General features: G+C 40.8%; 1 protein-coding gene across 7 annotated transcripts in view; it reads right to left on the reverse strand.

The window, feature by feature from the left end:
- Positions 1–216: 216 nt before the first annotated feature.
- LOC138803168 (ribosome-recycling factor, mitochondrial) overlaps positions 217–24,947 on the reverse strand; it is a 60,326-nt gene continuing 35,595 nt past the window's right edge. For 2 of the 7 annotated variants that reach the window (XM_069986995.1, XM_069986991.1), the window contains exons 6-7: positions 13,039–13,198; positions 228–1,018 (exon numbers count right to left, since the gene is read on the reverse strand). In XM_069986995.1, coding sequence (XP_069843096.1) covers positions 941–1,018; positions 13,039–13,198 — 238 coding nt within the window. In that variant the 3' untranslated portion in view covers positions 228–940. Of the gene's footprint in view, positions 1,019–13,038; positions 13,199–24,947 lie in introns of all 7 variants that reach the window. The other 5 variants (XR_011364886.1, XR_011364887.1, XM_069986994.1 and 2 more) reach the window with 4 other exon arrangements.

Genomic DNA, 24,947 nt, shown 5'->3' on the forward strand with positions numbered 1-24,947 from the left:
GAGGGAGGGAGGAAGAGAAAGAGGAGGGGGAAAAATTCTAGCACCCAAAGGCTGCCACAATAAACCATGTCTATCAACAACTGGCCCTAGGGGAAAAGCATCTTACTACCATACCCAGGAAATGCCCAGGACAAAGACAAGAGTGGAAAATGACAGCATGATAACCATAAAAAGAAGAAAAGTAGCCATCATTTGCTGAGTAGCTACTATGCATCATTTATTCACAATACAAATACATGAATGCCTACAAATGTTTCTCTCTTCCATTCCTCTCTCTAGGTGTGATGCCAAGAAACAGACTGGGGTTCAAATAAAAGTGGTACGTTAAGCTATGACAGCCTAGGCTAGGGGGACAAGAAGACTTCCCAAGAATCAATGACATCCAAGATGACCAGGACCAGATAGTGAGGAGAGAGAGTGGCCCAGGCAGACAGCAGAACAAATGTGAAGATAATCCAGAGGTGAAAACATCATTGTTTTATATAGAGATTTTTTTTTAGAGATTATCTATCCACACCAACTTTATTTTTTTCTTTGTAGTTATTTTTTAAATTTATTTAGATTTTATGACGATGAAAATGGGCCTTGAGCAAAGGGGTTCAGGCTCACATCAGTCCAAGCAGAGATGGGGCCTGGTTCACAGAAAAAGAGGCTCCTGAGACTAGGAACAGTATGTGATAACCTGCCAATGGTCCCAGGCTGTGGGGACCTCATGGACAAGGCAACTGCCTGAGGAAAGGTCCTTCGCCAGTAGTGTCCTCATTCTCCACACCAGAAGGCTCATAGCAGGACAGTGGGGATGAGGGGAAGGCTGGGCCTCTCATCAATGACAGTATAGTTACAACCTTCTGTGTGGCTGGTAGGAGAGGGGTGCCCATTTGCCATCTATGGGATCCACCAGAAACCAGGCTCTGGTGTATGGCTGGGCCACGGTGGACCTTCATCCAAGGAGTTCTTTGGTCTTCACTGCCAGATGCCTGTCCAGCTCTGCAACTGTGTCATCGGCCATTTGGCTGATCTACAAAAACACAAAATAAGGTCGTTTGATTACTGGGGCTGCAAAAGGGTAGAAGGCCAAATGTTTCAGAAACAGGAAAAGGTTATCTGGGAATAATAATCGCAATAAAAGTTCACATCGAGTTATCAGCCAGGCACTGAACTAAAAAGTTTACATAGACATTCTTGTTCATTAATAACCACCCTTTAAGATATTATTATTAGCTGGGGACTGGTGGTTGGTTCATGCCTGTAATCCTAGCTACTCGGGAGGCTGAGATCTGTGGATCACAAGACAAAAAAGTCCATGAGACTCATCTCCTATTAACCACCCAAAAACCAGAAGTGGATGATGGCTCAAGTAGCATAGCACTAGTCTTAGGCAAAAACACTCAAGGATAGTGCTCAGGCTCTGAGTTCAAGCCCCAGCACTAGCATACACACAAAAAAGATACTATTACCACTGATTTTAAAGACTAAAAAACAGAGACACTTAAATCATTTACTCAGTATACACAGCTACAAAGTTGCAATCCCCAAATTTAACCTACAGTAGTCTGATTCTGCAAGCCAGCATTTAAACCCCACCCCACCCCACATACAGACTGAGAACCTTCCATATATCTTTATACTGGGGTTTGAACTCAGAGATTTGCCAGGTAAATACTGAGGAGCCACACCTAAAGCCCCCTCTTTTCTTGGATCTATTGTATTTTGAGGATAGGGTCTCACTTCTTGCTCAGGCACACCCTTGTACTGTGGTCCTCTATTTTTTGCTTTTCATTGTACACGGGATAACAGGAATGGAGCAATGGCATAATGCTCCGGCTGCTTTCTGCTAAGATGACATCATAAGTTTCTCTTCTCAGGCTGGTTGAATGGCCATCTTCCCTGAACTGGGGCTCTCAGCTCCCACTTAGCTTAGAATGATGGGCATGTACCACTGCACCCAGCGATGGGTTGAGAAGGAATCTTATAAACCTTTCTTGCCCTGGCCTTGGAGTGAGAGATCCTCCCTATCTTAAATTCTCACATAACTAGAATTACAAGCATGAGCTCCTGCCACCTGGTTTGCCCTATCTCAATGAGCCTCCACAATGTCTTCTATCTCTGCTATAGAAAGCTTTTAGATGGACTGATAAAAAGAATATTAAGATCCCAAGAGTTAAGGAGAGAGGATATTTTAAGAAGAATTAAATATATCCAGTTAACAAACATGGAAAAATTCAACAGACACTGAAGAAATACAAATTTTTAACAAATGGTTCAGCTGTCATCAATGTTGATTTTTTTTTTTTTTTTTTGTAGATTGTGGGGCTTGAACTCTGGGCCTGGGCGCTGTCCCTCAGCTCTTCAGCTCAAGGCGAGCGCTCTACCACTTAAGCCACAGTGTCACTTGCAGTTTTCTGGTGGTTTATTGGAGATGAGTCTCATGGACTTTCCTGCCTGGGCTGGCTTTGTACCGTGATCCTCAGATCTCAGCCTCCTGAGTAGCTAGGGTTACAAGTGTGAGCCACCAGCACCCAGACAATGTTGTAATTTTTAATTACAATATTCAATGCCAACAAACTGTAGTAAAATGAGTAAGCTCATGTCACCGATAGAAATTCAAATTGATGCAAATATTCATGCTATTTAACCCCAGAATCTCTCAACTGGGAAATTATCACATGAATAGAATCTGAACATTGTTTCTGAGGTCCTGTGTGTAAAGACATTTATCATGGCTTTATTTTTAATAATGAAAAATCATAACATCTGAAGTTATAGAATGGGAAGTAGTAAATGCATAGTCATTAAATAATGGTTAAATAATGGTTTCCTATATCTTATAGGAAAAATGTGCATATAAATAATATTCCAGTATCTATTCCTAAAATGCCTTGACTATTTTATAACAAGCACAGGTTACATTTGTAATCAGAAGAAGAAAAATTCAAAAAATGATTTAATGATTCAAGACCCTTATCATGGAGACATGGTCACTTTACCCTTCAATTAAACAGCAACACTCAAAATCCTGTTTATACAACTATAAGAGAAGTGCTCTATAAAAGACATATAAGAGAAGTGCTCTATAAAAGACATAAACAAAAAATTGAAGAACTAGAAGGAAACTTTTCAAAAGTATTAGCAATGTATCTTTCAGTGCTCGGCAGATAGGTAATTGATCACACTCAGCCCCCAGCCAGCACATAGCATATATCCAGTTCTCAGGAAATACTTACTAAGTGAATCATTCATGTTTTCCAAATGTTCTGCAATACCAGCGCTTCGAAGGCAACAGCATGGAGCCCAAGATCTGGGTGCTCAGCAGCACAGAGCTACTGGACATCTTTATTTGCTGACCGCAGGTCTGGGCCAGGAATTGGGAACTAAGGGCAATTCAATAAGAAAGAGTAGAAACTGAAGAGGATTTTCAGCAATTTGTCCCAGTAGGGAGGTGGCCAGGCTCTCACCATAGCCACAGCTGCACACTTTCCAGCTGGAGAAGCATTAGACTCAGAGTGATTAGACTCAGAATGGTAACTTGTTCCCCTGACTGACCCAACCACAGACTAAGATGCTCCAGCCCTGTAGCTGCCTTGTATGGAGTAGGCAGCAGTGCCCAGCAGCACAGCAGCATTTGTAGGCTGACAGCTTGGGGTAGCCAAGAACAAGGGCTATGAGGGCTACAAGCCTCCTGGGAAAAGTGGCACTGAGGACAGTGTGAGCACAGGGGTGGGGATGGAAACGAAAGAGAAATCCTGGGGTAATGATTCCATAAAAGTGGGGAGACAATGTATAAGTCATTTTTCCACTTGCAGCTCAGTTTCCTCAGTTATCAAATGAAGTTCCCCTTCTCAAAAATAATTGTGAGAGTTAAGCAAACACATGACTATACAAGAGGATTTAAAGCAGGTTATTTCCTGTGCAAATGTTGGGTTTTTTTGGTTTGTTTTTTACTATCACACCCTGACACTTGTGTGTGTGCTGGTACCAGGCCTTGAACTCAAGACATCACCCTCTTGCTTGGCTTTCTTACTCATGGCTGGCACTGTAGCACTTGAGCCATGCTTCTAGTCCAGCATTTTGCTGGTCAATTAAATGGAGTCTCAGATATTTCTGTCTGAATTGACTTCAAACCAAGATCCTTCAGTTCTCAGCCTCCTGAGTAGCTAGAACTACAGGTATGAGCCATTGAAGTTTGGCTCTTGACTTCTTTCCCAGTCAATCAATCAATAAAAAGATTTACTAACTTTAACCATATTGTAGGTACAAACTGCCGCTGGGAACAGTCTAACTCAAGGTTCATCTTTTTCATCTTTATCACAATTCTTAAAATATACCAACAGCAGCCTCCACTGCTGTATACTTAGTCCATTTAAAATGTATTTGTGCACACAACCCTCTCACAGCATGTGAGATACCATACTTCCATCCGGCATACCAGAAATTTTATTTTGCCTGCCTATTGTGTAATAGTTCCTGTTGTACAAAAGTCCTCTGTTACTTCATTCAAATTCAACCACTTTGCAAACCCCCTATAAAGCAGGTTAAACAGGTTCCACCCCCTTGACAGAGCAGCAAACCAAGATATAGAAAATTCACTATGCTGCCCAAGAGCAGAAGTGATGCTGAGCAAAAACCACTCCCACTCCCAGAGGCCAGTTTGATATCCTATTCCCTTTATAGAGACATCCTTCCTCATTCCAGCAGGATGTGCAAAGAGTCATTGAGAGTCAATTCCAGTCCCTTTAAGGTCACAAGGAAGGGAGAAGAATAGCATGGACAAATATGGTGAAAGTTACCAAGGACCAGCAACCATACTTGTCACTTCTAGGTATGGTTCTGTCACTTGGTCCTCAACAATCCTATGGGACAGGCACTATTCCCACTTCACAGATGAGCAAAGAGAGGCTCAAGAAAGTGAAGCTGACCCTCATGGCTGAGAAGTAAAAGAGCTACAATTTGAATCTAGGCCTGACCAATTCCAAAGCAAGTGCCTTTTCCATTATCATATGCGGTCTCATGAAGAGCTTAACATTATCACCAACATACTGTCGTCATTGTCATCGTCGTCATCATCATCATCATCATCATCATCATCATCATCATCATCATCATCATCATCATCATCATCATCACCACCACCACCACCACCACAGGAAAATGAAGGACATGAAAGGCAGGGTGCCAGGAACAGCTATGGGCCCAGCCTGTGTGTAAACCATCCATACTCAGACTGGCTCAGGATGCCCACTGCCTCCCTTAGTTCAGTCTCCTGTCTGCTGCGTGTCTGCCAGAGCCCTCTCTCCTTCAGCCTCACTAGCGCCCAGCGTCACTCACTGGAGAATAACTGTTTCTCAGAGAAAGGCACAGTGAAAGAATCTTGGCTAGAGTTACGGGGGCTTCTGCCAAGAGCCTTGATGTTGAACAGGCCCATTTATAGCAATCTAAAGAAAAGGTAAAACAGCAGGCTGGCAGATGTTGGAGTCCAGAGCATGAAGACCCTTGGTCCTTCTTCAGTGGAGCTGACCTGGGCTGGAGGTAGGGAGTTTGAAGGGGTTGAATGACTATGAGTCAGACACAATGGCTGAGACAGAACCCACAAACTCATTTCATTCTTACACACCGAAGACTGAAGAAATCCTACAATAAAGTTTTTAAAACTCTGACCTCAAAAGAGTTTTAAAAAATGTTTTTAATGGGGGGGAAAAAAAACCACAAAAATGGTTTCTAATCTCATCATCTTAAATGACTGCTTTTGGTATTTGATATGTCTTAGCTGCCAAACATTTTCTGCCTATATGACTTTTCTTTATAAAAATGAAAAATGAAAGTGCTTTGGATAGCTCACCATTTTATTATTTACTTATTTAACTGAATTGAATTTCTTGGAGGTACCAGTGAGTGAACCCAGGGCCTTGTGCATGAACAGGGCAAGGTCAAAGGATCTCAGTTTGAAGCCAGGTTGGAAAAGCCAAGTGGAACTCCATCTCCAATAGGTTAGCAAAATACTGGACTTGAGGTGTGGCTCAAGTGCTAGAGCGCTAGCAGAGAACAAGCAAGCTGAGCAAGAACATGAGAGTTTGAGTTTAAGCCTCAGTACAGACACGTACACACACACACACACACACACACACACACACACACACACACACACACACACACACACACACACACACACACACACACACACACACACACACACACACACACACACACACACACACACACGCGGTCTTGACCACTCTTCCACTTGTGTTTTGTTTTTGTAACAGAGGTCTAGCTAACTTTCCCCAGATTAGCTTCAAAATTCACAATCCTCCTGTCTCCACCTCACCAATAGCGAGGACTAGAGTATAGCACCCCACCCTTACATTAAAAATAAATATACAAGCTGGGTGCCAGTGGCTCACACCTGTAATCCTAGCTACTCAGGAGGCTGAGATCTGAGGATCACGGTTCAAAGCCAGTACAGGCAGGAAAAGTTTGTGATACTCTTATCTCCAATAAACCACCAGAAAACCACAAGTGGCGCTGTGGCTCTAGTGGTAGAGCGCTTGCCTTGAGCTGAAGACCTGAAGGACAGCGCCCACACCCAGAGTTCAAGCCCCACGACCAACAAAATAAGCAAGTAAATAAATAAAAATACATACATCCATACATCCATACAAAAGTAAATAAAACTCTAAAATTTTTTATAACATTCTTGTAATTATCATATATACATATTCTAATGAATAGATATATACCAATTATGTTCCCATATAGAATTTTAGATAATTTTATATACATAAATACAATTTCTTCTGGGTAAATTGTTAAGCTACTGAATCAAAAACTGGATTTTGGTGTATACTACCACATTATCGTCTAAGATGGCTATATGAATTTATATAAAAATAATCTTTTCTGAGGTTGTGGAGTTTTGTAAAAGCAATATTTCATGTATTATCAATACTTTAGGCTCACATTAAAACTCTCAGTTCAAAGCTGGGCAACAGTGGCTCATGCCTGTAAGTCTAGCTACCTAGGAGGCTGAGACCTGGAGGATCTCAATTTGAAGCCAGGTTGGAAGAGCCGAGTGAAATTCCATCTCCAATAAGCTAGCAAAATGCTGGACTAGAGGTATGGTTCAAGTGGTAGAGTACTAGCTGAGCAAGAACATAAGAGCTTGACTTTAAGCCCAAGTATAGACACACAGACACACAGACAGACACACAGACAGACACACAGACAGACAGATACACACACACACACACACACACACACACACACACACACACACACCTGTATTGTGAGTTAGAAAAGGTAAACTAAAACAAATACATATATTCTTAAAAACATTAAGTGGTTTAGGCAGTATGCACTAAGAATCTTAAAAACATGCATTACTCTGTTCAGTAATTCCACACTTAAGATGCTCTAGACTAAGGAAAAAAAGGATTTAAAATGAAGATATTCATTGCAACCTTACTTACAGGAGGAAGGAAGGAAGGAAGGAAGGAAGGAAGGAAGGAAGGAAGGAAGGAAGGAAGGAAGGAAGGAAGGAAGGAAGGAAGGAAGGAAGGAAGGAAGGAAGGAAGGAAAAGAAGGAAGGCAAGCAGGAAGGCAGGCAGGCAGGGAAAGATACACTTGTCATCCTAGCTATTTGAAAGGTTGAGACTGTTGGGATCATGGTTCAAGACAGCTCTGACAAAAAAAAAAATGCTTTTGACTGTTTCTCAACACAAAGCTGAACAAGATGGTATGAGCCTGTCTGTTATCCTAGCTACTGAGAAGCTCAAGAGAGGCCAGGGGACAAACAAAGACACTATCTCAAAAAGAATCAACAAAATTAAGAGCTGGCAGAATGACTCAAGTAGTAGAGTACCTGCTAGCAAGCACAAAGTTCTGAGTTCAAATTATAGTACTATCCTCAAAAAACCCAGCTATTTACAAAGAGTTTTTTTTAAACATGAGAAAATGCTAACTCCTTTTTATGCCAAGTGGAAAATTAAACCTAGACATAAAATTGTAAATATACTATATATACTTAAACACAGCTCAAACTATGTAATGTTTATTTAAAAAAGGAAGACAAAAAGAAAGTAAGAATTATTCTAAAATGCAGAGACTGCCTCTGTGATATGGGCTTATTGGATGAAAATTTCCCTTTTAAAGAAAGTCTTCATTTCTACAATAAACAGATATTACTTCAATAATCAGGAAGAAAAGTAAACAAATACATTTTTTAAAACTTTTGAAGCTACTATCAGCCACAGTCTTGTTTATACAAAATAAAACAAACAACTCACACCAAACATTTGGCTGATGTTTTCTGATTAACGGAAAGAACAAAACAACGTGCACACAAGACTTTGTCCTAAACATTTTCCTACCCCAACTTTTTACTATATGTCTGTAAATGAAGTTAGCAACTATAAGCTAAGAATTAACATTTAAATATAAGTGTCTTTGAGCAAAGACTCTGATAGTGAAAAGTTGTGCAATATAAGTATCACAGATCCACTTAGAGAGATAGCCTGAAGGACCACAGAAAATACTAACAAATGGCCAGGTAACAGTGGCTGGAGCCTATAAACTTGTAATTCTCAACAAAAAAAAACTGGGCCTGGTGACACCTGCCTATCAGCTCAGCTATATGGGGAGCATACAAAGGACGGAAGACATGCTCAAATGGTAGAACACCTGTTAACAATGACATACACACACACACACACGCACACACGCACACACACGCACACACACGCAGGCACGCATGCGCACTAACAGCCATCTCTAACTGTAGTTACTCAAGAAACTGAGACTAAGCATTGTAGTACAAAGTCAGCCCAGTACAAGAGACTCTTATCTCCAATCAACCACCAAAAAGCCAGACATAGAGCTGCTCAAGTGGCAGAGTGCTAGCCCCAGGACCAGTACGTGTACACACACACACACACACCCAGGCACCACACACACACACACACACACACATACACACCCACACACACACACACACACACCACTAAGAAGCCCTAGAAGCCCTGGCCACACACACACACACACACACACACACATACACACCACTAAGAAGCCCTAGAAGCCCAGGCACCAGTGGCTCACACCTGTAATCCTAGCTATTCAGGAGGCTGAGATCTGAGGATCGCAATCTGAAGCCAGCCTGTACAGAACTAAGTCCTCGTGAGACTCTTATCTTCAATTAACCACTCAAAAACTGTAAGTAGCACTGTGGCTCAACTGGTAGAGCACTAACCCTGAGCACAAAGAGGCTCAGAGACAGTGCCCAAGCCCTGAATTCAAGCCCCATGACCAACCAAACAAACAAACACACACAAAAGAAGGGAAAAAAATGTCTAATCTTAATAGGTTGGTGATACTTTAGTGTCCAAGGCTAATAGGTGAAAGCTTTTAGGGAGGTCTGTTACATGGGTTTTATGGAAATCTGGTTATTTGATCATTTTATCTTTTACAAGGAGCTTGGGCTCTACATCCCAAGACTGTCAGCCAAGTGAGAAATGCCTAAGCAGGCCCAGAGGTCTGCAGGCTTACTATAAGGAAGCAATGTAAAGTCTAAGAGTCAGAGACACAATGTCCAAGGAGAGGGACAAGGAGCTGGCACACCTGGGGTCGAGGCTAGGGTAAAGTCTATTTGAGATCTGATCATGGCTCAGAAGCAACCAGCCCAATCTGAATGTCCTTTTTGAGCTAATGCAGAGAAAAGGAGGGCAGAACAATTGCAAGAGGTGAGCTTTGAGCATTAATACAGCAAAACAAAATGAAACTCAAGGAGTCAAGCAACTTCATGAAGTATAAAAATATTCTTTTCGGGCTGGGATGTAGCTCAGTGGCAAAGCGCTTGCCTAGCAAGTGCAACGTCCTGGGTTCGATCCCCAGTACCAAAAAAGAAAAGACAAAAAAAATACAGTTAAAAAAAAAACCCAAACAAAAAAAAATATTCTTTTCTTTTTTCTCCCCTTCCTTTCTTCGTATTAAGGGGTTTCTTAGGTCCTTACCTTCACATGTGCTTTTACAGAATTATCTGGGGAGCTTCTTAAAAATATATATTGTAAGCCAGGCACCGGTGGCTCATTCCTAAATTCTAGTTACTCAGGGGGCTGAGGTCTGAGGATTGCAGTTCAAAGCCAGCCCTGGGAGAAAAGTTTGTGATAGTCTTATCACCAATTAATCACCAAAAAAGTGTGTGTGGAGGGGGGGGGTGTCAAAAGCAGATTTGTGGCTCAAATGGTAGAATACTAGCCTCAAGCTGAAAATGCTCAGGGACAGCACCCAGGCCCTGAATTCAAGTCCAGGGCCAGCAAACAAACATACAACAATAAACATTGCTAGGGAGATATACAGAATCAGAAAACAGGGGGCAAAGCTCTGGAATCCATCTAAAATTCCTTCCAGGCGATTGTTTTGGCTGGCCCTCCAATAACCAGTGCTAACTGCTGGTCCAGAAGGAAAGCTGTAAGTCACTTTGTGGACTCCTAAGGAGTCCCCAAACTTGTACTCAAGCTTCTTCCTTTTTTACTTTCATCCTGTCCACATTTCTATTCATCCTTCCTACATATGACATTTTCATTGCAGGCTTCAGAGCCTCTCAAGCCCTTCACATGACACTAAACATTATTATAACATTACTAATCTACCTCCAAATACTGGTAAATTCACCTCCCCGCTCACTTACCAGTGATACTGCTCAGGCTCAGGTCATCATTAATTCCTGTCTGGATTTCTGCAATTGTCTCCTTGCCTCCAGTTTCATCTCTCCCAATGTTATCTACCTGGCCACAATAGTCATGTCTCATAAACACAGATGTGATCTCCCTACCAAAGAAATTTTTCAAGACAGTTACTGTACAAAAGTCTTCTTGAAGTTTAAAAACTCTTGGGCCCCACTCCAGATTCACTAACTTAATCTCAGAATAAGGCATCAGATGCCTGCAGTTTTATAAGGTGCTGTTCCCTTAGACTGTCGTGAACATCCATACTTCCCTGTTAGAAAAAGAGTGGGTTTGGCTCACGTGGCTTGCTTTTGATCATTGGGCTTTGCCAGGAGCAGTGCTTAAGATGTGCTTCAGTGGCTGAATGTGTTGTCTTGGGCATTTGCTGCTGCTGAGGAATGATGCCCCAGGACACTTGTTAACTCTTGAAGACTGGAGCTATATAAAGCAGACGAGCCCAATCCAAGATTTGAAGCCTACTGAGAGCCTAGTCTAGAATAGCTACCTTCCACAAGCTTTTGCAGAATTATCTGGGGAACTTTCAAAATATACATGTTCCAATAGAATATGGCCCATAGAAATGTGAACAAAAAATAATGCTTTGATTATTTACTATAGCTAAGATATGGAACCAACCCATATGCCCCTCAGTAGATGAATGGATCAAGAAAATGTGGTATATATACACAATGGAAGCTATGCCTCCATCAGAAAGAATGACATTGCCCCATTTGTTAGGAAATGGAAAGGCTTGGAAAAAAAATTATATTAAGTGAAGTAAGCCAGGCACAAAGAAACATAGGTCCCATGGTTTCCCTTATTTGCAATATCTAGTATATGTCTGAGTCAAGCAGAAAAGGTCAGATAAGGTGATGTTAGGGAAATGAACCCTAAGAAATGTTTTTTTTTTCTTTCATGCGATTGTTTCTAACACATTTATAAGATTATTTCTTTGTTGCTTTGTATGTCCCTCCCCCACAGTATATCCCCTGCTTTCACTGTATTTGATGTCGGTATAATTTGTAGAGGGGAAGGGGAAAAACAAATCGTTTAACTAGGGATACAGGTGGACCCATTGTAACAATGAGATGTACAAGTCGTTATGTCGAGAACAAACTTTACAACTTCGGTGGGGGGGGCGGATTGGGTGGGGGGGGCGGGGAAGGATGGGAATGGATGGGAAGGGGAAACAAAAGAGGAGGCTACAATGCTTGATAAGAAATGTATTCATTATCTTGCCCATGTAATTGTAATCCCTCTGTACAGTATTTTCACAATAAAAAAATAATGCTTTGATATTGTAAATCACCAAGTTTTGGAGTAGCTCCTACACAAAATTATTGTAACCACAGGTTCCTGAGGCAGATGCCCAGATGACATGAAAACTTCTGGACATAAAGTTAAATTTCCAAGTTTGGTATAAAAGACCTTCTGTGATGTGCTCACTGCCTTCTCTGTTCATTCTGTAGCCTCCTCCAAGGCTTGGGCCCCAATGACCTAGATGCATAATGTGATACTCGACCACTATACCAAGCATATGCTATCCTACCATTCTTCCTCTTTTCTCCATATTATTCCAGGAATTCCTCTAGGACTCAAGTGCCACTACTCAGCACACTGAGATCATAAGTGCTCACTTCTCAGCAACCAGAGAACCAGACAAGAGAGTGTTAGCAAGTGGGCTCTGAAATGTGTTGCTCTGTGTCTAGATCCCATCTCTACCACTTACCAAATAGTGTGACTTGGGCATGTTACTGAAACTGTCTCACTACCTTGTTGTTTTGATGCTGGGGATTGAACCCAGGACCTTCTGCATACTATGAAAGTATTCTGCCACTGGGCACTGAGCTACAACCCTAACCCCTATCTCAGAGTTTTGTAGTGATGAGGATAAAGGATTCAGCACAGAGCTGGTGCAAAGGAAAAGCTCTAGCATCATGTCTTCTTCCATGAGTCCTTTGGGATCTGGCACAGGGCTATATCCAGAACAGATTTAGTAAATGTTGACCCCGTGAATGTAAGGACCAGAGGCTTCTGATTTAACTGAACAAATAATTCTCTTTTTTGGGGGGGCAGGGGGGTGGTTGTGGGGCCTGAACTCTGGGCGTGAGCACTGTTCCTCAGCTCTTCAGCTCAAGGCTAGCACTCTACCACTTGAGCCACAGCGCCACTTCCAGCTTTTTCTGCTTATGTAGTGTTAAGGAATTGAATCCAGGGCCTCATGCATGGAAGGCAAGCACTCTACCACTAGGCCACCTTCCCAGCCCCAACAAGTAATTCTTTAGGTCAGGCACATAAACACTACATCTCTTGGTAACAGTACCTGCTTCTCTATGAGTCTAATGGTATCCTCTGAGGTCTTGTCCTTTGATTTCTTCAGCTTATTAATTGCATTGCTACGTACTCTCCGTAAAGAGTCTTTGGCCTTGTTGGTATTCTGTTTGGCCAGTTTCACCAGCATTTCCCTGTGTTCCCTGGTTACTCTGATAAAAGAGAAACAAACAAATAAACAATAAAACTACAACCTTCCAGCAAAATCATTCTATACATTAACCTCCAGCCAAGAATTTAACACCATTTTGTTTACTAGCTCAATACTCTGTAACTTTACTTGTCAGATGATGATCTTCACAGTTCCTGGTGAGTTAGCAAAGAAAAGCCAGTAGAAGTACCACTTTATAGTATAATCCAGAGGCAGAAAGACAAGTATATCATGTTTCTTTCATAAGTAGAATATAGACCTAAAAACAAGCCAACAAACCAACCAACAAAAAGACATAAATATGCAAATGGGGATATCTGAGGGATCCAGGAAGAAAGAGATGGGGAACAAGAGAAGGCAATGGGGTACTGAAGTACATTGTGTGTATGTTTGAAGTGTAAAAATGAAATCCATTATACTATAATAAGTTAACGACTATTTTTACTACTAGTTTTTCCCTGATATGAACAAACAGAGGCTAACAACAAAGCATTAGGACTGGCACTTTTGACAAAGGTCCTTATAACCACCACCAGTCAGTTATTATTTTACATTTATTTGATCTTCACGACAATCTAGCAAAGCAGCTCAGCACATTTTTCCTGCCTTCCTTGCTAGATCTTGTACAAATTGAGTGCTACTCACTCTCTACCAAAACCAAAGTTAGGCTCTGAGCAAGCTAGGATGAAAGTGATGGACCTATGACCTGCTCTCCAAGAGCTTAGTTGGGGAGAGAGACAAGAGGCATCTACTAACACTGATAAATACTACAGTAAGACAAATGGGGAAGGACCAGGTGCCGTAGGAAAAGCAGCTCAGCTCACTCAGCAGGAGCTGCCCAAGTTTAGGAAGAGGGCAGTGAAGGAAGATTTCCCCAGAGAAATGGTGTCTAGATACTAGTATTCACTGCTGTTCACCAGTATTCTTGTTCTCATCCTCTGACACATAGTAGGAATATGTCGCCCCTCTTCTGATTTAGCCTGTACAGTTTGCATTCACCAATGAGAAGTGAGCAGAAGTGATACATGTTACCTCACCTCACTTCCTTTCCCCTGGCCACTGAACTTATGGAGATGAAGCTTCCATCAGCTTGAGACCGAGGATAATGATGTGATCAACATGATCTAATAGGCAGCAAGAGCAAGAAATAAACAACTGTTCTCTCTAGACTTGGAGAATCAGTCTAAGTTGTCTGTACTGGCAGGGGAAAGAAGATTTCCAGGAGAAAAGAGCATTTATAAAGGCTTTATGAGGTAAAAAAAAAATCATATTTCATTTGCAGATGGGAGCACAGATAACCAAAAAATGAGTGACAAGGTTGAAGTACTTTATATGCACATATGAAAATAGAAATTATTTTAAAAAGAAGAGAGAAAGGGATAAGAGAGTGATAAAGGGAAGGAAGCTGATGGGAAAATTGTATTCGTGTATGGAAATGTCACAGTGAAATCGTCCCTGTACAACTAATGTATGCTAATTTTTAAAATCTTTTTAAAAATGAGTCACAAGAGAAAGGCTGAAAAGTCATATTCTGGAAGATCTTTTTTTTTTGAAAAACTTTTTTTAATATAAACATATATTTATTGTAAAAATGTTGTACAGAGGGGTTACAGTTACATAGTAGGGTAATGAGTACATTTCACAGTGAACATTGTTACCTCCTCCTTTGTTTTCCCCCACCATCACTTCCCTCCCCACCTCCCCAACTCCTCCCGCTGCCGCCACCCCCGACATTGTAAAGTTCCTTTTCAACATAGTGTCCTGTACATCTTATCTCACAATGGGTCAAACTGCATCTTCATTTAAATGTTCCACAATATCCCTTCCCCTCCCCAAATTACAAAAATGTACATACAAGGTGCAGAGCACGAAAACAGGGGTTATACTGTGGGGGAATAACATACCAAAGAAACAAAAGAATCACGTAGTGCTTTCTAAGTACATTAAAAACACTAGCAAGAAAGAAAAAAACACTTGTGACCCTGTCATGGGGTACATTTTGCTTAACATTATCTCATTTGGTCATATGTACATAGCCTTTGACCTTCTCTGCTTGTCCTAGAAATGTACTAGTCACTACAAACAAGGGAAACCATGGGACCTATGTTTCTTTGGGCCTGGCTTACTTCACTTAATACAATTTTTTCGAAATCTTTCCATTTCCTAACAAATGAGGCAATGTCATTCTTGCTGACAGAGGCATAGAATTCCATTGTATATATATACCACATTATCTTGATCCATTCATCTACGGAGGGGCACTGGGGCTGGTTCCATATCTTAGCTAAGGTAAATAATGCTGCAATTAACATGGTTGTGCTGGTAGCTTTGATATGACCTTGCTTGTGATCATTTGGGTAAAAGCCCAAAAATGGGATTGCTGGGTCATAGGGAAGCTCTATGTGGAGTCTTTTGAGGAACTTCTATACTGCTTTCCAAAGTAGTTGAACAAGTTTTACACTCCTCCCACCAACAATACAGTAGGGTTCCCCTCTAGCCACATCCCCTCCAGCATCTGTTATTACTAGATTTCTTGATTATAGCCATTCTAACTGGGGTGAGGTGGAATCTCAACACTATCTTGATTTGCATTTCTTTTATGACTAGAGAAGTTGAACATTTCTTCATATGTCTATTGGCCATTCTTATTTCCTCTTCAGAGAAGTCTCTCTTAAGTCGTTAGCCCATTTATTAATCAGGCAGTTGTTTGAGGATCTGTTGTTGGGGGATTTAGTTTGTTGAGTTCTAAGTATATTTTAGATGAGACCTTTGTCCATTGTATGACTAGTGAAGATCTACTCCCAGTCCGTGGGCTTTCTGCTGATCTTGCTAGCAATGTCCTTTACCTTGCAGAATCTCTGCAGTTTCATGCAATCCCATTTGTACAACCTTTCTTTGATTTGTTGTGTTTCTGGGTCTCTACTAAGAAAATTTCGGCCTGTGCCAAGGAACCCTAGAGTTTCTTCTATTCCTTCCTGTAATGTTTTAGGGTGTCTGCTTTTATTTCGAGGTCTTTGATCCATTTGGAGTTTATTCTGGTGCAGGATGATATATACGGATCTAACTTTAGTTTTCTACAAGTGTTTAACCAATTTTGCCAGCACCATTTACTGAAAAGGCTGTCTTATAAAGGGATCATCCGTTTATAAAGAGGCTATGAAACCCATTATATTGGTGAATAAAATGAAGCCCAAGAAGTTTGGTATCTTATTCAAACTCACACGTAGGCCAAACACCAGTAGCTATCATCCTAGCTATTCATAGGGCTAAGATCTCAAGGATCACAGTTTAAAGCCTGCTCAGGCAAAAAGTCTATTTTATAATAAACAGCAAAAAGTCAGCTTGAAAGTGTGGTTCAAGTGAACCCAGAGTTTGAACTCAGCAAGGACCTGTGTTCAAATGCTAGGAAGGAAGTCACATTCAGTCAAAGCTAAGGAAGTCCTATCTCATAAGTCACTGGTTGTAGTACAACAAAATTTCTCTTCCCTAAAATGGTCACCACTGGCATGTTTCCTGACCCTCAAATCAACATGGTTCTTGTTGAGTAAGGACAATCCCAAGTTCCCGGTCCATGATCAGCCGCTGAACATTAGGAGGCATTTACCTGACATTTTTTCTGATAACAAAAAAAAGTAAATGAGAATTTTGAGGAAGAAAAAGCTCGGAAGACAAAGTGGACAGCTGTTTTATAAATAACTTCTTCCGAATTCAATTACTAGAAAATGTTCTCCAAATAAAACTGGTTCTCATTACTATTATTATTAAAACCCCTCTACGCCATGTTGAGTATTCAGTCATCCTCACACAAACTCTTCAAAGTAGACCCTCATTTTCCACTGAGGAAACTGAGGCTCTGAATTGTGTGTATGCCTGTGTGACAGCACTGGAATTCAAATCCAAATCATGCTAGACTCCATTCTTTCTACTCCTCCATGTTGCTTACCCCTTGTAACCTATTTCAAATAAATCATGCACTTCTGCTTCCAGGCAGAAAGCTTTTCAAAGTCAGTAATATGAATCTTAAGACTGAAAAGGACAAAACCACCATGTCAGGAGTTTAGGGATTTGGATCAGATCTTGTTACTTTTATGGTTTTTAATTCACTGAACAAAAATCATGCTGACATGTTTAGGTCTCTTTTTTGTTCTGCCAAAGCATATGTCAGTATAAGGAAGGAAAAGGAAAATTAAAACGATCCACTGATTCAAAAACTTAATCCTGCTGAAATACTAGGAGGGGCAGAAAATAAATGAATCAGATTGTAAGAAACTTTTTAAACTTCTCTCAAAAGATCAAATATTTTATACAGAATTTTAAATGGGTATCCCACTATTTAGAAATCCTTAATGAAAATTTTTATCTATTTTTCTTTTCAATGCCTTGTTATATTTGTATTTTACATGGAAGAAAAAACAGTACTTTTAAAAACACAAACAGACTCAAAAAGTTTTAAAAGGGCACATAAAGAAAAAGAATTTATTATATGTAACTTGGCTTTAATGTATTATTTTGTATTTATTAATGTAAACATATTACTGTATTATTAATACAGTTATTATTTTGATATTGTCAAAAATACCTATTTAGCTGGCTGTGGTGTTACATGCCTATACTCTCAGCACTAGGGAGACTGAGGCAGAGAGATTCCAAGTTCTAGGCCAGCATTTCCTATCTCAAAAAACCAAAATAGGTTAGGTAAGGTGGCTCTTGTCTGCAATCACAGTTCCAGGACAGCCAGGATGTTCATCTCAACCAATAAGCTGGACCTGGTGATCCAGTGAAGCTGAAGGCTTAAAAAAGCAAAAAAGTGTTAGGAGTACATGGCTTAAGTGGCAGGCCTGCCTGGTAAGTGAAAGGCCCTGAGCTTAATTCTGAGTACCACCAAAGTAAGTAGAACAAAATAAATAAAATATGTCTCAGAATTCAAATAGTCATCACAACAAGCAAGGATGCTGGATATGACACAGGGTGTGCTGAGAGGAAGAAGCGCAAATGCAAATGCATACTGGTTCGGGATACCCAAGCTGAAAGGTAGCAAAATCGACTTTACCTTTCTGAACCTGAGTTTCCTTACCTTTAAATGAAGACAAAACAGACATCTGACAGGGTAACTAGAGAAACTGATACAAGGAACATAAAGTACAAGCAAAGATGGCAGTGTGCAGTATTTATGAGTGTTTTAATCAAATACATTTAATAACTTCCTCATGAAACAATAAGGGCACATCTGTTTTAGAAAAGGAACATATTATATTATGGAAATATTTTTATTTCTTTCCAGACTAGTGATTAATACATCTGATCATCTGCATCTCACATTCATAGGGTTCTGTGTATGAACTCACATTTAAGGCTTTTTTCCTTCCTTCCTTCCTTCCTTCCTTCCTTCCTTCTTTCCTTCCTTTTTTTCTCTCTCTTTCTCTCTCTTTCTTTTGTGATACTGGGGTTTGAACTTGGGGTTTTAACTAAGGGTCTCACACTTGCTCAGCTTGTTGGCTTGGCTGGCACTTTGCCTCCAGCCTGGCTTTTACTGGTTATTTTGGAGATAATCACATAGGCTTTCTGCCCAGGCTGGCTTCAAATCATGATCCTTCACATCTTAACCTTATGAGTAGCAGGGTTAAACGCCTGGCTTGTTTCTAGGATTTTGAACCAAGATACTCAGTCCTGAGCCTCCAAAATAATTTGATGTTCATCAGCTTATCAAGCAAGTACTCATGGCCAGACTCTGGGCACTCTAGAGAGGAGACAGGCTGGGTCACCTTTTCCAGAGACTGGTGGACACAAATCTGTAGGCTACTACAGTACTTACAAAGACAATAAATTGTGTTAGGACCTTCTGTCTTGGAAGAAGCTTGTAGAATTGTGGCACAGTCTTTTGCTTTGAGATTTGGAAAATGCCTCGAGTGCATGCTGACTGTTAGCTTCAGAACAGAGGGTATTTGGAAGAGAAGCACAGGACAGGAAGAGATGTAATGGTAGAAGAACAAGGCTGGAAAGTGCATGCCCACGTGCATTTGTTCTGCAGGCCTACAGGTTTTACAAGCCACAAAACTCAGGCTTCAAAAAAAAAAAAAGGACGAGGTCCCATTTATATGATAAATTCTAAATTTTCTCAATGAGCACCAGATGATGATGGGAAGGTACTGGCTGAGGAAGGGTACAGCTCTAACCAGACTGCAAAACCCAGCTCCATGCCACTCTGAGCCTGTCACTTCCAAGCTGAGTGACTGTAAGCTAGTTATTTAAACTTCTGAGCTTTAGTTTCTCATCTGGAAAAAGAACTTTAAAACAAACAAAACAAAACAGCAGTTCCAATTCAGAGTTATGATGAGTCTCAGGAAAGTAGCCAGTCAAGCTTATTCTGATAAAAAATAAACACTCAGATAATGTGAACTGTCTTCTGCTGCTACTTAGGCTTCAGTAACCTCCACAGGGTTGAAAGTTTTATCTAACAGAGAAATAACAGAACAAGATTTACAATTCAGCTTTGATGAATAATTGATCATCTCACAAGCATTTTAGAATTCAAATGTTTCTGCAGATAGCCCTGAAATCTTATTTTCATTCTTCATTCATTCAATCATTCAACAATTGTTTACCTATTATATGCAATATAATAGGTATTATATTATATTATTATGGCAGAAATAAGGTATATTTTATGTTATTATGGCGGAAATAAGGGATATTATCTTAAATACACATAGTCTATCAAGGAAGACAGACATAGTTATTAACTAACTTACAATTCTAATGAACACTATAAAGACATAAAATTAGCTGGGTACTTACTGGTGGCTACTTAGGAGGCTGAGATCTGAGGATCATGGTTTGAAGCCAGCCTGGGCAGAAAAGTCCCCATGAGAACCTATCTCTAATAAACTACTCAAAAAAAGCTGAACATGGCACGGTGGCTCAAAGGGTAGAGCACTAGTCTTGAGCACAAAGAGGCTCAGGGACAGCACCCGACCCTGAGTTCAAGCCTCAGGACTGGCAAAAAAAAAAAAAAAAAAAGACATACAGAATTCCATGAAAATAATTTGCAAAGGAAGGGTATCCGATCACTCCTGGGATCGTAGGAACTAAATGTCAAGATATTTAAGTTAAGATAGTAAGAATGAGGAGAGAATGGTGGGAGATCATATTCAACAAAGGGAAGGAAGAAATGTAAAAGGCATTTTGTCTCCAGGTATGGAAAGTGCTCTTGAATAGGCTGAAAAAAAAGGCATGTTGCCACAGAAGAGGAGATTCAAGAGGTTGGCAAGGGCAAAGCTATATGGGCCCTTCAATGTCATGCTAAAATGGAAACATGTACTGGAATACCATCCAGCCTTAAAAAATTGATATCCTAGTATGTGTCACACATGAATAAGGTTTAAGAGAATATGGTAAGTGAAATAAGAGAGAGTCAACAGCACAAATATACTTTATGGTTTCTGAAGTTGTCTTTTGGTTAATTTTTGCTGGTAGTAGGGCTTGAACTCAGGACTAGTACTCTACCCACTTGAGCCACACCTCCACTTCTGATTTGTCAAATTCTTAAAAGAAGATAAATAGCAGTTACACTGATGGAAAAAGGGAAATGAGGGGAAGAGTTAAATGAAGACTTTTCAAATGGATACAGAGTTTCAGTTAAGCAGGATGAAAGGCATTTGAGACTGGCAGTGCAACAATGTGAGTTAATGTTACTGACTAAAACAGCCACATTTTTAGTATATATTTTATAATTTTTTTTTTTTTTGGTCAGTTGTGGGGCCTGAACTCTGGGCCTGGGCACTGTCCCTCAGCTCTTCAACTCAAGGCTACCCACTTGAGCCACAGCGCCACTTCCAGCTTTTTCCACTTATGTGGTGCTAAGGAAGTGAACCCAGGGCCTCATACATGCAAGGCAAGCACTCTACCACTGGGCCACCTTCTCAGCCCTATACTTTATAATTTTTTAAAGTAGGGAAGTGGGTGTCTTGGTAGATTGTTTCAATGAACATGGTACATGTACACAGGAGAGTATCAAGAGACAAGAGGACATTTTTATCAGACTTTTGTGTAGACATCAATGTATAAACCACATCTAAGTACATGGGAGAAATCATACAGAGCCCCTAAGCAGGCAGGAGGATGGGAAATCAAGACCCATCCCCCAGCAGCTTCTTGGTTCGGTGATGAAAGTGATAACTTTTTCTTCAAGGGGCAGGGAGCCTCCTGGCAGGGTGGGGGTTGACCTAAGCTGGCAAGGTCATACTTTGTACAAATTCTGCCAGCCAGATCTTCCAGTAACATCCTGGTCAGGGGCCTTCTTGCAAAGTTCCTTGAGCATGTTCCTATGAACAATAGGCAGAGGGCATGCCCCAGTGGTAACTAACATAACAGAGAATCCCACTGACTGAAGTGATATTTCCTATTGTTTCAACCACATGGGACACACAGACAAAGCTACACATCAGCACAGGAAGACTTGCTCACTTTGGGGCAATTAGCAAATACCAGTTCTAGGGAGACATTCAACTTTAGAAAGATCTTTGATCATTTAAAAAAAAGAGTCTTATTTTAAGCCTTGGACAGACATGCTTTAAAGCCAAGACCCAAGTTGGAATCACAATTCTGCCAGCTTATTAGCTGTATAATTTTGAATGTCTCCCATTTTCTTATGTATGGAATGAGGAGTATGGATATCACCCTGAGTGTGGATGTGAGGATGAAATGAAATGATAAAGAGCAAAGGCATAGCCTATTGTCAAGGGTATACACTGTAGGAGCTCAGTGCAGGGTGGTTGCACTATTATTCTTCCTACAGACTCTGCAGGTCTTGGAGACAACAAGGGTATGATTCTGAAAGCAGTCGGTCCCTTGGAATTTGGCCCAGAGTGGACAGGGAACAGAGGGACAGCAGGGAAACAGAGAAAAGCATCAGGAGTGGCAGTGGGGGCCACAAAAACCACTGCTTCTGCTCCAGCGGCTGGGAGCAGGGGGGAAGCTAAGGGAGAAAGAAGCTGCGCTCTAGAGAATGGCATATTAAAACATATTTCTGACAATTCCTCTTTCTCAAGCCAGCTACCTCTACACAGGGTTTCAAGGAGACTCCCAGAGTAGTAGCATGGGCCTACCATCAGCAGATGTGTGTCCTGCTTCGTTGTTTACTGGAAATAGCTGCCCAATGCTTTCAGAGACTGTAGGAAATGTTTTTGTTTGTGCAGCCCAGCCAGATTTCCTATGCTTCCAGGTGCCCTACCCCCTTTCCCTACCACTGGCCTGTCTTACATACATTAAAGTCTCATAAAGACATAGTATAGAGGAAATCACTTGAGAAAGACTTTTACCTCCCAGTAGGAATTTTAGTTGTCTCTGGGGACCCAACTGGTCACCTGCTTTCAAAGGGTTATTCTGTGAGCCCAGCTAAACCCTCCTGAAACACAGGCCCTCGGGACAGAAAAAGAAACAGGAGGCCAGGGTTACCCTGACTGAGTCATTTCTCCTTCCTTATCACCCTAGGGTGGAATCCAAGCCCTGGGACAGGTAGACACAACTCTTTCCCCAATTCTCACAGAGATAAGAACAAGCCTAGGTTTGGTGGTCAACACACCCCTGATTCTCAATGCAAAGCTGAATAACTGGACAGTGGCTTTGTGTCTGTCTAGTGAAGCATTGGAGGGAAGTCTCTGAATCCAAACTGCCAGGGTTCAAAGCCCAGAGCTATCGTGTCTAAAGTATGTGATCCTGGGCAAATAAATTAACCTTTGTTTCAGTTTTCCTGTCAGTATATATAATACTATTCACTTAGACAGACTGTTATGAGGATTAAAGTTAATAAATTATTAATTTATATAAGTATATAATTGCATTATATATTAACTTATATAATTAATAAAATATTGAAGTTAATAAATGTACGAGTACATATAAACACGGTATGTTATTTTCACAACTGTTAAATGCAGGGCTAAGGGCTGGGATGGGGTTAAAAATGTTCCTATTCTCCACAGGGTTTTGAGTAAGCTGTCAATTACAAGATAATAGATTTTTGTGGTGGGCGGTGTGTAGCTCAGTTGTAGAGTACTTACTTACTACCTGTGAGGTTCTAGGTTCAATCCTCCACACTACTGAGAGAGAGAGTTTAACATACATACACAGGTTCTGAGATGGGGCACAAAGAACTTCCTTCTGTGATTTTTGTTCCTCTTTCAAACAGGAGTAATTAACATTCTGACCTGAAAAGACTGTTTAAAAGACTGAACGTGTCAGCTAATACATGAATAGCATCAGGAACTGTAGTAGGCACATACACATAGTGAGCACTCACTCTCCTTTATTCCACAGATACTGGTTACGTGACTGCATACTTCCCATGCCAAGCCCTATTCCAGGGATACTCCAATTAATAAAACTGACAGAGTCCTCCCTCTCTTGTCTAAAAAGATACACATTCTAATAAAGGGCAGATAAGACCGTAAACAAATAAATTGTACAAAAAAGAAATGTGCTATAAAAAAAATAAAGAGAAGGAGCTATGGAAGCATCTTGGCAGCAGTATTGTAACAGCCTGGTTTATATTTGCCTCTTCATCTGGCCCTAGTGTTATCAGTCTCCTTTTCATAAAAATAATAACTAATATTTGCAGAGACCTTTAAACAACTGGGCACTGGGCTGATGCAAGCTCAGTGAACCTCACTAAAATCCTAGACATTGAGATTATTATTACCTGAATTTTACCAAGTACAAAGCAGAGGTTCAGATCAAGAACTCTGCCTATTCCTGATAGACCTGGAATGTGAACCCAGTCTAGGTTGACTCCTGAGTTCCAGGCCTTCCCCTGTACTTCCTGTAGATGTGTTGGTTAGATAAATCTAGTAGATATCCTTACTAGAGGTATTAGTAAGAAGAGAATTCCTCATCCACTAAAATCTGCTGAGATATATATCTCACTGATACCCTCCAATTCCCCATATATATCCAAGAATGGCTGGAAGAAGATAGGGAAGGAAGGGAAGGAAGGAAGGGAAGAAAGAGGGAATAACTATAGGTGACTGCAATGAAATAAAACAAAAACAAAAACAATTACTAGGTACTGTAAAGTGATACATGAAACACAAGGAAGAGAATCCTGAAGGGGCAGGGAGAGAAAGAACCTTGTCTGTGTGCAATTTTAACCTAAGTATTGATGATAACTCTACTCTGCCCAGGCTTCTTTCTGTGCTTCAATCAGCACATTGGTGCCTGGAGGTGGCCCCACCTATACTCTTGGGACATGCAGTGTCAAGAGGCACTTCTGAAAAACCACAGTGGAAAGCAACTAGAGGTGACCCCACCTATACTCTTGGGACACGCAGTATCAAGAGGCACTTCTGAAAAACCACAGTGGGAAGCAATGCTGAAATAGGACTAGACAGGAATCCCGAAACTACATGGAATCTCCAGGACTAGATGACTAGATGATGAAAGGAGATGGAACACTGAATTCAACCTGGAGAATGAATGGCCCTATAAAGCAGCCATGGCAAGCAGGTTGTAAGGATAAACAGGAAAAGAAGAAAGCAGCCACAGCTGCTTCAAGTGGATTTTGTGGACACCCTAGTACAAGTCAGATAATTAGCCTATCATGTATGTCAACAGGCATTCTTCTTTGATGTTTACTTTTCCTTTCAAGATTACTATATATGTATGGGCTATCTAAGAAATGAGAATTACCAATATTTCCTGGAACGTGTAAATTATATATACCATCCCTGTAACAAGATCTGTAAGGTAATACAGTG

This window comes from Dipodomys merriami, unplaced genomic scaffold (genome assembly GCF_024711535.1).
Source record: "Dipodomys merriami isolate MVZ:Mamm:240054 unplaced genomic scaffold, mDipMer1.0.p SCAF_336, whole genome shotgun sequence".
Lineage (NCBI taxonomy): Eukaryota > Metazoa > Chordata > Mammalia > Rodentia > Heteromyidae > Dipodomys > Dipodomys merriami.